The following is an 18,236-nucleotide window of genomic DNA, read 5'->3' as shown; positions in this document are numbered from 1 at the left end:
ATACCACAAAGCAAGCATCAGTGCAGAGTAAAGCTATCTTTATTCTGTTCCAAGCTATTTAAGTAAACCACGATCATTGTAGACACTGTCTGGCTTTAGGCTCTAATATAGCAATAATACCCCACAGGGTATTCTCTGCTGTGATTATGGGTATGACAATGATACAGTAGGTTTGAGGCGCAGCCGAGTGCCACCAGCAGTATTGAACTACCCATAAGAACATTCTCTGGAGTATTTATGGCTTTGATAAATTTGCTAAAAATGCACTTGACCTGTCTGGGATGTTTTATTCAAAGTATTGTGCTTCAGAATGAAAAACAAGAGTGATTGATATCTACCTCTTTGACAAACAGGACAGTAATCCAGCTCAGCCAGCCGAGCTTTGTGGAACTTATCATCTTGCTGGGATGTCGTTGACCCATTAGATTACTTTGTTACAGAAACCACATGGCACATTGTTATTTGTCTGTTTTTTGGGGTTTTTTTCCAACGGCAGGTCCACACGGGACAGTGAGGATGAGGATGATGAGGACAGACGAGGACGAAGCTGCACTCTGCAGTACCAGCATGCCATGGTCAGAGTGCTGACCCACTTTGTAGCTGAGTCAGCTGATCCTCGAGGTCAGATCAGCTTCATGCTGGGCACGGACTGGCAGGTGGACATCACAGAGCTAGTGTGGGACTTCCTGAAGGTAGAAGACCCACAGATCGCACAGCTGCTGGACGGGAGAATACTGGTGGGACTTGATATGGGAATGACCACTATCCAGGTAGGCCATGTGTTATCGTTAAAAGGAGCTCTTTCCTCAAGCAACTGTTTAAAGGACCACAGCGGTCATGTTTTGGCGTCTCGCCAATAGTCATGATTGTATCTATTTGTACCTCAGTTCACTCCCATTCATTTTCAGAAATTGCTGCCCCGTAACTTCACTAAAATTCACTAAAATTATCGTAAATCCAGTAAATTTTGCAACCTTGAAAGTCACCATTTTTTCCAGATGCATTTAAATTCAGCTCAGCAGCTTCCTTCAGCTTTGTTGTGACTGGTTGTGATTGACAGCTCAGAGGGCACGGACCCACGTATAGTGAAGGTCGATTGGCTGAAGGTTTCATGGAACAAGGAAACACATTCTTTACATGTAAACTAGAAACAATGGCAGCATTTGTCATTCAACCCAGCATACGCCTAAACTAAGCAGCTAGCTCCAGTTAGGCCACTTACGTCTCACCGGAGCAGTCAAGAGTTATCAACAAGTGGACCCAAAAACCTCTTCAAGCTTTGAACACAGAACACATGGGTATTAATGCCTGTATTTCAAGATATATTAGACTAAAAGAGTAATTTAGGCAAACATAAGTGCCGGCCAAGTAGTCACAAGATGGAATTACGGATGCAAAGCAGCTTTCAAGTTCCATAGAGCAGTTTTTCACATTTTTTTTAACATGAATAAGAGTGAGCTGGGGTTAGGGAGCCTTGATTTATGAGCTACCAAAGCATATCCTGTACACACATATGCAACTGATTGGTATGATTGAGTCCTTTAGATGGTATATGAAGCATTCAATGAATCAATCAAACAAACAAATCAAACAATCATAATTGTCAGATCAATTGTAATAGCTTGATTTAATTGAACAATTGAACAAATGAGGCCATGGTCCAGACAGTTGTCAGCCTGTATCCCATGCCAAGTGGTATTGTTAGAATTTCTCCACATTACGAACACGTTTTCCAAGAGCATAGAAAAGGATATGATCAAGCAGCCACTGAAAAATCTGAATAATAATACACTTGTTCCACCGTCTGCCATGGCAAGAAACTTTGAGAGGCATGTTTTGTTCTGGAAGAACAATACCTTCATCTTTCTCCCATTTAACATTTAACGTACAGCAATTCAACACAATGTAAAGTGCAGTGATGGAGCTGGTGGCGGCTGCTAGTCTAGTGCAGCATTTGCATTTGTTTACGGTAATTATCCTAATGTCTCAACATTATTGTGGTAATGATTTATTGCTGTTTAAATGTTACACATAGTACCTTTAATGCCTTCCATTCAAGCAGGTTTGCATAATTTGGATTAGCGGAGCTTGCACTGAGTGCCAATCAGTGCCAATTTATTTACACACACAAACAAACAAAACAAAAACAAAACAAAATAAAACAAAAAAAAAAAAACTATCAAGCACTAAAGTGCATCACTAATATGCATGAGTCTATTTACACACATGCATTTGAAAACAAACTCATGAAAGGTGAATAATATACTCTAGTGCAAGGGTCATTAACTGCGTTTGTTTAAGGGTCAGAATTTTCCTAAGCAGACACTGTGGGAGCCTGACTTTCAAATAACAAATTTGAATTTATTAAGGCCTAATTAGCCTGTTATTGTTTAATATTTTCACTGTCTTACAAATTAATGTTGTTTTCATTAGCCTTTATTAGTGTAAACAGACTCCTTAAACCATAGCAAATCCATAACAACTAGATACTTGTCTAGAAAATGCTCTCAGTGGAGCGCAGGCCTCCGCCAAGCAGGCAGTTCACTGAGGAGTGACGGTTCAAATCTGGAATTCTGGAAACCTAAATGCAGAATGCAGTCCTGACTGGAAGGAAATATTGATTAACTTTAACTGGTTTTGATGTTATTATGCAGTGTCCTGATTGGTGGAAAACACTGTCCCTAATAACCCTTGTAACTACTAATATGCTGACCGGTGGATTTACAACGTCTCCAGAACCTACAAGTTGAATGCACATATTTGGGGTTTTTCTAATACAATCATTTTCATCTTAATCGTTTTTGGTATTCAATACAAGAAAAAAATGCTAGGTATCCTAAATATTGGAATGCCTTTGTTCCTCCTCACATTTTCTGAATTCATTAATATTCGGACTGGATGGGAAGCTTTGGCAGGCCGCTTGTGGCCGCTAGTTGACAATCACTGCTCTAGTGGCTCAAACACACTGTTTATTTCCAAGACACATTGCCAGATGCTGTTGTCTATGTTATGGTTTGACTTCTACCTTCTCTTTGTGGAGTGCAGACAGGTAGCTCTCAGTGTGTGCTGCAGGCTCTCGGCGCTGCTTTGGGCTGTGGTGACAGTGAGTGAGCCTTCCCTTTGGGCCTTTTGGTTTGTCAGCCTCTTCAGGCTAACTAGATGAATATCACTCTCCTAATGGCATGTGTGTGAAAGTGATCCGCTGCCTGGCATCGAAGGCTCATCCATCTGTCTGTGTGCAGACCTCCACAAACATCCACACCTGCCCCCCCCCTTCCCCATCCCAGCCCCTCCTGTCTGTTTAGACAACCACAGCTGAATACATTCATGAAACAAATTTAGATCAGAAAACACTTACCAGGTGTGAGACAAGTCCAAGTCTGACAGAATCCTCTCACCATCAGCAGCCACGCCCTCCACAGACTGATGCATGGGGACAACATGCAGAAAAAACATCACATGTTCCTCAAACAGCATGTATTCCTCATAAACACGCTTCCTGCTTCCATATTTAGCTGAAATTGTGCCTTTCCTCTGGATTACCAGACAACAATCAGAGGGAATGAGCTCTTACCTGCCAGAGGTTGGGAGGTTGGGTGGCAGCCAAGTGGAGCTATTCCTTCATCGACTCAGCCCAAGTAAAGATTAAAAAATTAAAAAGCAGTCTTTGGTGTGTTGTTTTGTGTATTGCACAGGGGCTTGTGACCTGTTATGGCAAATGAAATGCCTGGAAAGATATTTCCTAGACAATCACAAATTAAAGTGGTAATCTGTGAGATTCTCGTTGCTTAGTGTTTTTTCTGCTTCTTCTGTTAGTGGTGCTTAGCAGTTATGATTTTACACTGTAATGTTCATCCAAGAGATCAATAGCCAGTCTTTTGCCGATAGTGTGATGTCTTTTCCCGTGGGGTTCTCTTGGTAAAGTTTTAGCTTCTGCAGATGGCACACTTTTGTTAGTCTGCTCAGCCATGGTGACTATAGCTGCTCATACTAAGGCCGTCCACACAGAGCCTTGTAAACCTGAAAATGCTGTTTCTGCCCTTCCATCCACTCTTCACTGCAGTGCTGTTTTCAGACTGTTTCAGGCTGTTATCCAAAAGCCCTATGAAGTGCTTTTTGTTTCTTTATTATGCAATCACACAGAATAGATTTGCAATCAAAAACAGATTTGAAAGCAAAACTATCAACACTGCAAAAAAAAAAAAAAAAAAAATGTTTTTTGCAAGTAAAATAAATTTGGGATTAAAAACATTTTGTTTGCAAATCCAAAAGTTTTGCTTACTGTTGAGCTTATAATTTAATAGTATTGCTGCCACCCTCTGGATAGGAGTGTGGATCAAAACTGCTACTATCCTATTACATTACAATTGTGGATGTTTCTAAGCTGTCACTCTCATCAAGACTGGCCAATAGAGACATGTCTTTCAGTTTAGGTCCCACCCATAAAAACTCAAGCCAAATAGCAAGCAAAACTTTTGGATTTGAAAACAAAACTTTTCTATTTGTAAACAAAACTTTTCAATACACACTTTAATCATAAATATATTTTACCTGCAATAAAATATTTTTTCAGTGCAGATCTATTGTTTGAATGCATAATAAAGACATAAAAGCCCGTTGTCTACAATGAAACACCTGAAAATGCACCCTACAATACGGAGGCATGCACTAGATCACATGACAATTTAATGTCAGCATTTTCAGAAAACTCCCTTTTCCCATCCACATGGAAATGCCAGACCATCATTTTCAGATTTACACACCAAAGACACTGTTTTTGAAAAGCTGTTTTTGTGGGCAGAGAACAGCGGCTTATTATGGATGGAAGGCTAAAACGGTGGGGGAAAAGTTTTTTTTTTTTTTTTTTTTTTTACCCATGTTTTCAAAAATAGACCCTTAGTGAGCAATGGCTGGCTCTTTTTCTATTTATTCTAAACAAACCATTGTTGCTACTGCCAGAAATGTGATTTGCTTCACTTCCTGCACATCAGAGGATTTTTTTTCCCCCAGGAAAGATCTACCTGACTCTGGATGTTTAAAACAGCAAATATAAAAACTTTAAACAAATGGCTATAGCTTGAAATATTTTTGTGTTACATCAATCACTATAAAAACTGCTGCAAAATGTGTTTATAATACGAAAATGTTTTTAATGGGAATAATAGTGTGAGGGGGATGCTCAGTTCTTACGTTTCTTTTGAAATGCTTTCAGTGTTACAGTGTAATGCAATCTTCCATGTCATGGCTCTCTCTCTCTCTTCCTCTCTCTCCCTCTCTCGTGCTATATCTTTCCCAGGTGTTGTCTCCTTTGTCAGACTCCATCTTGGCAGAAAAGACCGTAACCGTTGTGGATGACAAAGTGACCATCACAGAGTTGGGGGTCCAGTTGGTCACGGGCCTGTCCATGTCCCTGCAGCTGAGTCCAGGGAGCAACAGGGCCATCCTGGCCACCACAACCACACAGGAGGTTCTGCAGAGCCCCAAGCAGGTCAGGATTCATAATACACATGACATACTTTAGTATCTGAAAGGTGGTTTAATATGCTTTTCTGTGACTCAAAATTACATGTCTGAGCTGAAGCTGAAAGTGTTAAAACAATCACAAGAAAATTACTTGGCCAGGTTCGATTCACACAGAGAATAATATTAAAGTCTTTAAACCCCTCAACTATTATCCCCTGGCATTAATTGTTTATCTGTTCACACATTTTTCTTTGCTTTGACTCTTTGGTAAAAGGGAGGGTTTATGTATTCGCCGATTCTAAAGATGTGCATTCTCCAGCCTTGATTACTGTACTTTCCAAAACAAAAGGCATATTTTCAGATTCCATTTCACACTATCAAAGTCCTTGAATGAGCAATTTTACGATCAAAGAAAGCCGTGAGCGTGCATGTGCTTATACACACGTGTATTTGTTTGTTCCACCGCATTCCTAACCCTCTTAACTCCAAGGCTTGAAAGCCAGAGTATGACAGAAAGTGTTTCCTTGGGCATCTAATAAAAATGGGGAGCTTAATCTTAGAGCATGCAAAGCAACACTACAGCCTCTGTAACCAAAATATGACTTACAGCCCAAACTTGAGCTGTCCTATCACATTTTGCTTCCTTTTCTCATTTGCCCTAGCTCCCTCATTGTGGCCCCTTTGATCTGCCCATCAGGCCCTCTCACACTTTCTCTAGCTCCTCCTTTTCATTCCTCTTCATCTCTTTCCCCCGGGTGTGGAGGATGAGAAGGCTAGTTTATCTACCCTATCTCCACACGCAAATGTCTTTGTGGAAATAAGCAGGCGGTACTATAAGTCCTCTGGTGTCAGTAATTAGAGAGTATTGACAGGCCACTGTGGGGATCTCCTGCTGTGCCTCTGGGGATTTGTCCTCTGGCAATATTAAAAGGCAAATTGCAAAATTGGAGCAACAAAGGGTCTTACAGTATGATGCTTGGATATGGCGAATCCTAATTCGCATGAACAATCACTAACGTTACTGTCTGATCTTTGTCCCATATCTTTTAATCTGTATCCCCTACATCTTAGAGAGAATAGCCACTGAGTTAGTGAAACCGCAGGGCTTAGTGAGCTCCTCTTCAATTCACAATATTTTCCCCCATTTGAAAAGCCTCTACAGTGCACTTAGAAAAGGGACTGAGACATAGTTTTTGCATGTCTTCTTTTTCTCATTGTTCTTGTGAGAATAATATTATTCTTCTCAGAAGAGCATGCATGTTTCGTTGTCAACCTGATGCACACTCGCATGCACCTAAAAGTATGAGAGGCAAGTTTCATTCACCATAAGGGAATAATGCAACTAGAGTACATTAACTCAATCTGGTTGATGCTGAAATTTCCCTGACTACCTTGCATAGAGACTTTACAATATGCTGTATAATAATTGAAGCACTAATAAAACAACAACAAAATAATCTGATTCAGGCCGTTTCTATGAAATGAAGCTTGTTTTGGTATTTGGTATACAGCATTGATCACAGTACAGTTTCATTTTTCACTGTAATGCCAAAACACAGAACTCTGTGTCTCTGTTTGAGTCTTTGTCACAAACTCTCTCCTCTCTCTGTCTTGCTGTTTGTGTTTCCACAGGAGGCCCTGATCAGTGCCTGGCTACAATTTAGTGATGGCTCCATGGCTCCCCTAGACCTGTACAACCCTGACTTTTTTGTCCTGTCAGCCACCTCTCTGGACGAAGACGTAGTGACTGTGCAGCAGGACTCCTCCTGGAAGTGGCCTGTCATCGTGACGGAGGCTGAGGGCCAGGGCCTGCTGGTCAGGGTGGAAATGACAGTCTGTGAGCTCTGCCAGAAGTTCAAGCGCCGCAGCATCCTGGCAGCAGGGAACTGCAACGTCAGAGTCAAGTTTGGCCAGAGCGATAGCTCTAGGGGTGGGGGCAGCGATTATAGCCCAGATGGAGAGGACATGGAGAACAGAGGCAGGCTGTCCCCCTCCCAGGACAGGACCGGCCTTGACACCCACTACTATGGCAGTTCCATCTCGGACATGGAGGACGGCGTGTTAAAGAGGGCCACCACCACTAGAAGTGCTATTATGCGCAGACCCAACGGAGACAAACTGTCTGATGACGGCAGCCAGAACATGCCGATAGACTTCGCTGACTTCCCTGCCCAAGTAGACCTCCCCCGTGGCCGCAACATGGATGATGACCTGATCCAGACGGCGCGTGGGCTCACAGACCTGGAGATTGGCATGTATGCCCTGCTGGGGGTCTTCTGCCTCGCCATCTTGGTCTTCCTCATCAACTGCATTTCCTATACACTCAAATACCGCCACAAGGAACTTTCAATTGAAGGCCAGGAGAATATGAACCATGCCCACGATTGGGTGTGGCTGGGGAATGAGACAGAGTTGCTGGAGAGCCAAGTCAGCTTGTCACCCCAGCAGGAAGAGCAGACCTCCATGATGGACTCCAGCAGCGCGCTAGAGGAGGGCAGCCACTTGCTTAATGGAGGCTCGGCCCAGAAGAACGTACAGGGCCAAGTGCACCGGGCAGCAGACACAGGTGGCTCAGCCAAGGACAGCAAAGGAGACTCACCCACAACCAAGAGGAAGCGAGTCAAGTTCACCACGTTCACCACGATCCCACCGGACAATAGCTACCCCACAGTCAACACACTCAGCATCAGCCACAGCCAGGACATTAAGTGGGTATGCCAAGACGTGGAGATGGGAGACTCCAAGGAGCTGCGCAACTACATGGAAAGATTAAATGACAGTGCATTAAAAGAGGTGGCATAGTGCACTATGTGCACTTGAAACAAACTCACCCTTATGCCTTTCATTGGAAAAAGGGGGTCTGCCGAGAAGCTGGACCCCTAGGTAGGTGAAGAGGAGCAACTTTTCCTCTGAATCACTCAAAACTGCCAAAGGGCCATTGAATTTAAGAGGACAAAACTAGTCATGAAACCACATATGACTGATGGCAAAACACTAACTTGAAAAATATATCAATGAATGAGGATGTCAGGTTGTTTTTTTGTTGGTCGTTTTTCAGCGTTTGTTTATGTCATAAATATTTTTTTTATCATGAGTTTATTATTATAAGTTTAGAAAGAAATCAAACAGTGTTCCCAGGACAGATCTGCATTAGCTATGACCTGTGACACAGATGACATGTAGATTTTAAAGTGTACAGTTATATGACTAGATAGATGTTAAGGGTGTGTGTACACATTAAAAAGGTTTGGAAGTTTTTCAATATTTTGGATATCAATTTCCTATGCTGGAATTCTTACTTTCTGGAAGAGTTCTGGAAAGGCCAAAGCAAGCCAAGAGAAAGTCCTGCATGTGGTTGGAGAAAAAGGCACAATTTTCCAGTTCATCCTCATCCTCTTTAACACAGTAGAAGACCTGCTATGTATATACTGAACAGTCTCCTACAAGGCGTTGTATTGTTGCTCTGTATATTGTATTTTCATATCATTTAAGGAATATACCACAGTGTCAAGAGTGTTTATCAGCTTTTATTGACCACAAGGCCGGTCTTTTCTCCTACCTTTGCCATTTTGAGGCTTTAGTTTAGAAATGTGGTTGGGGAAGGGTATCCAATTATACATTCATCTGAGTAGCAGGAGTATTTTATGAGATGACAATTTACCCACGAGCCACAGTGCAATCTGCCTCTCCTTAATGCTGGCCAAGGGAGGAAGGCAATGGCCGTTAATACTTTCATCATCTATTAGTGCACAGTACCCTAAAATGACAACCACTGTATGGAAGGGTTTTTAAACTGAGTAATAGCTGCAAAACATGTTAATGTGACATTTCCTCTGCAGCCCCCTACTTAAAAGTTTTCCAGGGTTTGGAGGCGAGGAAAAAAAGCCAATTACAGTCTTGTTAACCTCTGTCACTTACTGTCCAAAAAAGCACAGTGATATCAAACGTAATGCAGTTAGCTCTGGATCCTCTCAAACAGGGTGTGTGTGGATACAAAATGGAACAATAACGCAGGCAAGGTGCGAAGTGTTTCTTTTAGGAAATGGATCGTCTGATTCAGATAATTGTGCAAACAGTAATCATCTTTGAAAACTTCCTAAACAAACCCAGTCAGCTGAAAAATTGCATTTTGCTCAATGAACTTTATTATTGTCACAGTGATGTTGGCTGATTGCATTTTTTTTTTTCTTGTAGTACTATTATTATTATTTTCCGTCAAGCAGAGAAATGCTCACATTATGTTAACTGCCGCTGTGCAATTGCTTGTGGTGTGAATCAGATTGTTAATCAGATGCCATCACAATATTGCCAGAACATCAGCAGGAAGAGGGGAACTGAGGTAATTTAGCAAGTCATAGCACTACCTTGAGTGTAATTAGGGACGCCATTTAGATCAGCGCTAGCTCTGTTACATCGGCAAGGCAGAACCAAACTCAGATCCTCCTGACACCTTCATGCATGTTTAGTGTCTCTCATACTTTTATTCGGTTATTTCAAGCAGCTTGGTGACTGTTTCCCCTCAATACTCCTGCTGTGGTGCTATTGATTTGCTCTGTGCTAAAGCAAAACATTGAATTAACAGCAAAAAGGCCAGCGGATTGGAGTCTAATAGAAGGCCAACGAGCCATCAATTCAAGAGGATTAAAATAATTATGTCTACTATTTTGATGTCACACCACTGATTTTTAGAGGAAAGTGTGAATAGTGCAAGCCATTGAGAGACACTGAAAGGTGAGATTATTTCACTTGTAAATCAGCCATCACTCCACCACGGCTCAGCCTCTCTTCTGTTAAAGGCAAAATTCACCCTAAAACAGATGAAATCAGCTCCTGATGATGACTCTGGCATTTCTGGGTTTTGTTGTTACCTCTGCCAAGCAGGAGGTTCTGTGATCATCCCTGTTTGTACCATAATTTAAATGAACCATAAACGCCACACGGAGCAACAGTTTTGAACAATTATTGAACGCATTAACATTGTAGGGTTTGGAACAGCGCTGCGTCGATCCTTTTCTTTCTGGATTAATGTGGTTTATTCATACTATTTGCCTACAACTTAGTGATGTTGTGGGTTAACTAGATATATGCTAATCAGTTTATGGCACTGAGCGAGTTTGGAACTGAAGATGGAGACTTTTTGGGAGGGGGCGTTGACACAGTGGACAGGAATCATGGATGAATACAGGTCAAGTTTGGTTCCAAAATCAGGCAATGTGTAGTGAATTGTGAGTTTTTAGCATGACTTATTCTGTCCTTATGTGAAAATGTTTTGCTTCCAGCACAGCGTCAGGGTTGGGGGGGGGGCAGCGACCCCCCTAAGTGACCACCAGTGGTCAAAGGCCAACAAAATGAGTAACTTTTCAGGCAAATCCACCTCACCAGGGCATGGCAATGGTCAGAGTTTAATACCAACAGGTACTGATTTTTTTCCATGCTGTCAGCCGAAAGGAGCCATGACTTTGCTGAAAAGGGGTGGAGCTTAGCATAAAGAGGGACAGATTTACCACACATGTCCACATAACGTAACAAAACTTGATTACCTTTTCAGGCCAGTCAACCTCAGCAGGATGCTGATTTGTATTTTTCAAGTGCGTTCATGAAATATCACACAACCTAGTGGGGCAGTCATAGGTCAAGGTGGCACTGACCACCTCTCCATGCTGATTGGCCTTGTTTGAGCGTGGCTTAGCCCAAATAAGGCCAGAACTTGTGACTGTGCTCTTCTTGGAGGTCTGTGCGCCACAGAGAGCCTTGTTATGTGGGGGTGTATCTCTCTTATTCAAATTGCCAGCTGGTCAAATGATAACATGACATGTCAAAATATTTTCAGGACAGATGCAAAGCAGTTTAATGGCAGAAAATAGTTAAGCTGTGACATTCGACAGTCACAAACAGAGAATTCCCTTGTATAATAAGCAGAAATACCAGTGTGTCCACTGACAGTAGACTCAGTGGACCAGAATGCAATGCAGCGACAAGGCATTTTGTGTTTTGAGTCAAGGGGTATGACTGTCACTCCTCTCAGCTGGAAAAAATTAGGCTTTCTTGCCCTCGCTATGCTATTGCTCTCATTGTCACTGTTGGTCTCTCCACCTACAAGTGTAACCCACAGCTGAATGGCTGCCTGTTCTCTGTGGGGCTGTCAAATTGCATTCTGGGAAATGTAGGACATCGCTAATAAAAGCGGAACCTGATGAAGCAGGCTTATGGAAAAATTGGCAGTACCAAAAAATGTGCATTGGATAACAAAATCACAGGTTGATGCTGCATGACAGGGTGAGAGCGACGGTTTCCATTATTTTTCCAACACCAACCACACACAGATGCACATGTGCAGAGAGAGAGAGAGAGAGAAAGCGAGAAAACATTTCTCCTCCTCCCTCCTTTGTCTTTGTCTCAGTTTTTCCTCTGTGCTGAAACATGATATATTTTTTTCTGTTGTGTTATCTTCTCTCCCATGTGTGATTTAGCTGGTATTGTGACTTTATCAGCGGCGGTAGGGGATTGATACAGGGACCATGTGCAGTGTGCTGGGACTGGGGCTGCTGTGCTCAGCCTGTGGACTGTGAAGGGCAAGGAGAGCCAGTGTAGGCCTGGGAGGAATTTAACTGTCAGCCACAAGGGGCGTGATTGATAGAGGGCCCTGTGTAATTAACACACCACTGCGACTTTCCTTCCATTGCCATCGTCGGTGGCTTCAGCCTTTTCACGCAGGAGCGCAGCAGCACAGCCTATTAAAGGCCCAGCAGCTTCACCCTCCGCCCCTTGAGGTGTGTTCATACCTACTGGGATATGGCACAGGATATATAATGATTGGACTCAACTCCAGTCTCGAAAGAAGGAAAAACCCAAGACTTGTTTTTGTTGGCCTTGAAGTCCGCAACTTCTCTGTAAAGTAAAGGGGGGGAACAAATCTTCCCTAGGCCTCTTTCTTAAATGGATTTTTAATTAAATTGATGATGTGAGACCAACAAACTCGCTAATGGTTGGCTGTGCTCCCTGTGGTCCTAATGTGCAGGGCCTGTACTTGCAATTTCCAAATGATTATTCACTGTTTGATTTATGTTACTTCCTTTGAATTCATTTTTTTTTTTTAATGGCTCACAGTAGCTTTTACAGCGCCTAAACACCCATGCACACACATTTGCACTGTTAGAGAAAGACGCGGGAGCGGCTGTCAAGGTCAGCTTGACATTCCAGTCCGACCAATTTTTACAGATGGAGCCGCAGGGAACCAAAGACAACATTGTTCATAAACACGGCACCTCGTGCCAAATCTATGCCTTGTAAACACAATCTCCCACCTGACCAGTGCGCCACACTGGGATGAGAAAAAACAGCAAAGACGCACACACACACACACACACACATACGCGCACACACCGGAATAAGCACATGCACTGCAAAAACATCAGCGATGACTCAAACACCCCAAGGTAATGAACAACTGGCTGGCAGAGCCCCTCAGCAGCATGAGGTGAGTATCCAAGCATGTCATTTAGATATATAGGCCTAGGAGGAGTGGAGGGGGACCGTGGCACAGGCAGTGACATATCAGCCGGTGCTTCAAGACAGGCCAGGCGTTTTTCTGCCCACTGGAAAACATGAGAAGGTCGGAGGGCTACCGAGATATCCCCCTACCTGGCAAGCACAGGCTGAGAAAGATTTATCTTGATACCTGTACTGTTTTATGGGAGTCAAGCCCCATTCTTTACAAATAAGATGCTCCACACCACAGAGCCTCCACATAATAACCAAGGCTGATGCCATAAATCCAGATAGATGTACACTGCCAAAGCACTTTACAGCTGCTTATTTCACAGATCATCTGTCTGAATGAACATCCGTAACCCACCACGGCGCTCGGTTCCGCAGAAAACAGCCATCCGAGCAACAAGAATGGTACATTTCTTAACCTGTAATAGCGTCTCAAGTCAGCATCCTGGAACAAGAGATTATGAGCGGCTCTTCGTATGTTTGCTTTTCCATATCTCATCTCCCCCACAGCATGATTACTTCATTGGTGTAGCGTGTCTGAAACAGATCAGCCATGAGTCAAACATAATACTCATCTCAACGTGTCTCATGCCCAATACAATACTGCTCCTTCTTGAATCGTATTGTAAAGGCCACAGGGAGCCCATAAACAGAGACAGGTAAGATAGGCGTTATTAAGGCCTGTGCAAACGCTGATGATTCATACTTAGAGAGGTGATTTGTCTGCTTGACCATTTTTAAACATAGTCTGCATTAGCTTATCTTAATTAACATGCGATGATACCTCCTAATCCGCCATTAACTGCAGGAACACCTTCAGGAGCACCTGCCGGTCTCTCATTACACAGGTAAGAGTTTGTAATACAATTAAAAGTGACTTAACATTCTGTAGATAACAGCGGACTGCCACGTGTCGCCTCGAAGTCATTTAGAGAAGACGGGGGAGATAAAAATGCTTGATTTATTGCATATGAATAGAAAATGTGCTCAGTCAAGCAAAAAATATAATGGAAAGAAATACACCATTTGAATTCATAAAAGAAATGTAAACTGTGGGCATGAGTCAGGAAAATATTTCTACTTGGAGACTGCAAAATATCATATGTCTTAAAGCTTTGCATTTCAGTGCCTTTGACAGCATTTGAACTTTCTGAAATGGAAACGGGGAGTAAATAAACCACCCAAACCCATTTGTATATATATCATACTGGATCTTACCACAGTCTTTTTGTGATTTAAAATGCATCAATGTTTAATGCTCACCTTATCAAACAGCACAGGCTATGTAAAAGGTAGAGCTTTATCAAATGGCCATGCATCACCCAGTCTATGGTATATATAAAAAATAGCTTACAGTTTACCAATTGTAAAAATATAGTCTTACTATCAAATCGAAATTCAGCAAAACTCAATAAACTTGATATGTCTCATACACAATGCTAAAATAAAATCCCAGTACCAGGTATAAATGTATGCAGGGGTTGCTCTCTCCAAGGCGCTGTTTTCTTAAATCCTGGGCAATAAATCAACTTAAAACATTGGCAAGCATGCACCTAAACTATATTTCTTAGTTTTATTGCCTTGCAATACTGCCTCCATAACCACTCAGATCTGTCAGAAATTCCTCTCAACATGAGAAACAAGCCGCCACACTAGAATTATGACCTGGAGGCATTGTGTTGGTTTAAAACATCAAGCTGTCTACTCAGTCATGCCTGTGTGGGCTCTCTGACCAATTTCATCAAGAGGAAATGGCCCCTCTCCGGGTGTCATGGCTGGGAGGCCTTGGCATTAAAAAATGATCTGGATGAAGTACTGATTTCAATCTGTGTCTGATGAAACCACCAAGAAATATGCCACTTCCCCAGTGGGAACGTAAAAGCTCATCACAATGAGGCTCCACACCTCCGAGTTTGCAGCCTGTTTCATAACAGCCTACCACAGGGTGTGTTGTTTGTATTATAAATAATATAGACACTGTACTTTTTGTGTCTTGCCTCGGGACCAACAAACTATAACCCTAATCACCAGAGCACCATGGCAGTCTTTACAACTCAGTACCTGTTTGCTCTGTGTTCTGTCAGAAAATTCAGGAGGTGAAATTCTTCTGGGAATAGATGTTAATTCTTTATTTTGGTGTTGAAGTCAGCCATTTCAAGAGTGGGTGATAAATTGCAAAAATCGCCCAGAGGGCATAACAGAGTGCTATTGATGGTGAGGGAAAAAAAACACATTAGGCATTACAAGCACCACAGCGAGCAAGAAAATTTTGAAGAGTCCTTTTTAAACCTCTGTAGCCTGTTACAGTGCGTGCATGACATCAGGTGAGCTCATGTGACTGCCATCACATTACATGATGAGCCCCTCGTGCTCTGTCTGAAATGGCTCTGTAAGCTTTGGCTGTTTAATGCAAACATGACAGACACAAATCAGATTTTCAGATGATTTAATGGCTACAATTATAACCAAAAAAACAATATTCCAGTACTGCAGCATTATTAAAACTGAATACATTTCCAAAATAAACTCTTTCATAAGATAACAAAGCAAGTATATGTACAATATGCAAAAAAACACACAAAATAAATTAACTAAAACAGGACATACTGTCATTGAAACAGCTTCTGGTTTCTGTGTACTGTAATATGAAATTTCATTTACACCACAGGAGTGTGTAAACATACTGTATGTTTTGAGCCCCCAAAGTCAGTTTTGCATCTCCTGGTGTGCAATACGACTTGACACTGCTTCCCTGGAGCCCTGAGCGTTTTCTTTTATGAATAAATTCTATACCTTGTGTTTGTGCTCATTCTAAAGATTTGAGAAATACACACAACAGAGTAAAGCGAAAACAAATGCGTCACAGTCTAATAAATATGACAACCAAATGGTTCTTTCAATGGTTCTCAGGATTTTCAAGGTTTTCACTTAATGGCCAACCTGCTATGAAAAAAAAAATCTGTTATATAATAAAAACCGAAACTCATTTTACCAGTATCCAAGCAGGAACATCATAGACAATTTTACAAACAAGACTCAAGGTTGCTTGTTGAGGTTAGATTGCCAGACAATTATATAGATGAAAATCTGATGTCTTTTGATGTGTTTTTGCAGGTTGGCCAGAATAAATCAACTGCTTTGCAGTTTTACAGGAGTCACTGAGTAACACAACATATGGACATAACATTATTCATATATGTAATGCTTTCTGTGGATGATGGATTTGTAGCGTTTATAGCATGTAATTTAACAGGCTGTAGAAACAAATTTCCTTTCAATGGACATTTTGAATTTTTGATCTCCCAAAACAAAAGAGCAATTTCCTTTAACCATTTAGAACAATCATTTGTATGTTGTATATGTTCTGTATGTTCAATCATTCCACCAGTCACTGTAAACTCACATTTGGGAATCTGCAACCACACTGACTGACTAAGGAAACATAAAGACAACCCATGTATGAGATGATTTTTGCATTCACTGGCATGTTTAGATGTAGATGTACATATTGACTCTATTGCAAGGTAACACTATCAAGGACATTGTAATACATAAAAAAAAAAACACGTCAGACAGTTGAGTGAACGTCCAGAAATCACTCAGATCATCAGAATGATGAACCACAGATATCATCATACCAAGGTCACCAAAACAGTTAGTAAAATGTTATTCTCCCAAACATAAGGCTGCGCTAGAAAACACACAATAAAAACTCTAACCATAAAACCACTAAGCATTTTTCATGATTAGAAAATATGTTTGTATGGCACCACTCCTCAAGTCAAGTGCAAAGGATCAAAGAAAGGCAACAAGAGTAAAGACACGAGGGTAAAAAGTACCACAGTTATATAAAATAATCCAAACCTAGGTAACTGCCTCATGACTCCTCGATTAATCCTTGAAGCTTTGAGTGGTACCTGTGTATCCACCCGGTGATGTGAAACCATTTGCATTACAAAGTAGGGCAAACAATCCCTGCTTAAAAGTTTAAATACATTTAAATAAGAAATATATATTAAAATGAATCTTTCTTAATTCATGAAGAGGGTCACTTGAGACTTTGTGGGAGTAATAAAAGAAACCCGAATGTTTGCAGAATTTGACTTTAGTATCTACTGGGCAGGTCCTCTTGGCACTGAGTAATATCAAATGAAAAGGCAGAAATAGTGCGAGCGATACAGGGACGTGTGTGAGTCAGTCCCGAGGTCAAGATGAGGACAGACTCTGCCTGTGGCTCCCCGCTCTACCCCTCTGCTTGTCATACTTGACAGAGACAATAAGAAAGACCAGCAGGGTGACGCCCTGGATCCCCGCCAGGAGGAAGAAGTAGTAGTGCAGAGAGCAGTCATTGATATTACCTAGAGAGAAGCAGAAAGAGAAAACAGGGACGTTGTTATAAGGGAAGGTGTAGCACCTGAGCTGAGACGCCAAACAGTTGAGAAGTATGGGTGGCATTCAAATGACACAAAAATGTGAGCTGCAGCAAAAAAAAAAAAAAAAAAAAAAAGACAAGTATGGAAATCCAGAGAACAAAAGAGGCAGTCACGACATGCTCAGAGGGGGACAGCAGCATGACTCTTTCATCACAAAATACTGTTCCACGCTCAAAGAATATCACTGTAAAGGTAAATGGGCACAACCTGGCAACTACCTATGCCAGGTTGCCATGGTTTTAACTCTCCTGTTTGCTCGACATTAAAGGCGAGCTTGAAGTGAGCGGTGCATGGCAGGAAAACACAGCTCCGTCAGGAATTAAGATTCAGCGGGGGGCTCTTATCTTCTCATCTCAACACCATGAAACGGTCTAAATGTGAAGACAGTTGACCCCGCACTTCAGCATTGATATGGAAGGCAGCATTGACAGTGTGGGACTGAAGTATGAGAAATAACAGAGCAATATGGGCCCTTAGCTGTGATGCGAGCCGGGGAGTCTTTCATCGGTATTAAAGGACGGTTTGTTTCCTCATGGGAACGGGATGCAATAAAAAGGAGCAAAAAATAAACTGATGCTTCCGCTGTGATTTGCCGAGACTGAAATATGACTTGTGTGCGGGACGGAGGGACGGGAGGGGAAGAAAAACAGACAGCCAACAAAAAAAAAAAAAAAAAAAAAACAGATGCACACATACTGGGACAGAGAGAACTCGGAAATTAAGTGTGCGCTAAGAAAAGGGATTGGGAAAAAGGTGGGAAAAAAATGATACAGGCTTGACACGTGGTATTATTTACAACACAAGAGCAGTGAGTCAGGAGGACGGTGAGGCTGTGCTGTGCTG

General features: G+C 42.0%; 2 protein-coding genes across 5 annotated transcripts in view; one reads left to right on the top strand and one right to left on the bottom strand.

Moving 5' to 3' along the window:
• The window catches only part of si:dkeyp-14d3.1 (transmembrane protein 132C), a 130,816-nt gene extending 121,840 nt beyond the window's left edge, over positions 1–8,976 (top strand). For 3 of the 4 annotated variants that reach the window (XM_030061067.1, XM_030061069.1, XM_030061070.1), the window contains 3 exons: positions 497–770; positions 5,297–5,488; positions 7,096–8,976. In XM_030061067.1, the coding sequence (XP_029916927.1) occupies positions 497–770; positions 5,297–5,488; positions 7,096–8,265 (1,636 nt within the window). In that variant the 3' untranslated portion in view covers positions 8,266–8,976. The remainder of the gene's footprint in view (positions 1–496; positions 771–5,296; positions 5,489–7,095) is intronic. The other variant, XM_030061068.1, reaches the window with a different exon arrangement.
• A 6,413-nt stretch (positions 8,977–15,389) lies between these two features.
• The window catches only part of slc15a4 (solute carrier family 15 member 4), a 29,137-nt gene continuing 26,290 nt past the window's right edge, over positions 15,390–18,236 (bottom strand). The window contains exon 9 of the mRNA XM_030059794.1: positions 15,390–17,318. Coding sequence (XP_029915654.1) covers positions 17,167–17,318 — 152 coding nt within the window. The 3' untranslated portion in view covers positions 15,390–17,166. The remainder of the gene's footprint in view (positions 17,319–18,236) is intronic.

Source organism: Myripristis murdjan, chromosome 9 (genome assembly GCF_902150065.1).
Source record: "Myripristis murdjan chromosome 9, fMyrMur1.1, whole genome shotgun sequence".
NCBI classification, from domain to species: Eukaryota; Metazoa; Chordata; class Actinopteri; order Holocentriformes; family Holocentridae; genus Myripristis; species Myripristis murdjan.
The sequence above is the reverse complement of the archived record's forward strand: the minus strand, read 5'-3'. Positions and strand labels throughout refer to the sequence as shown.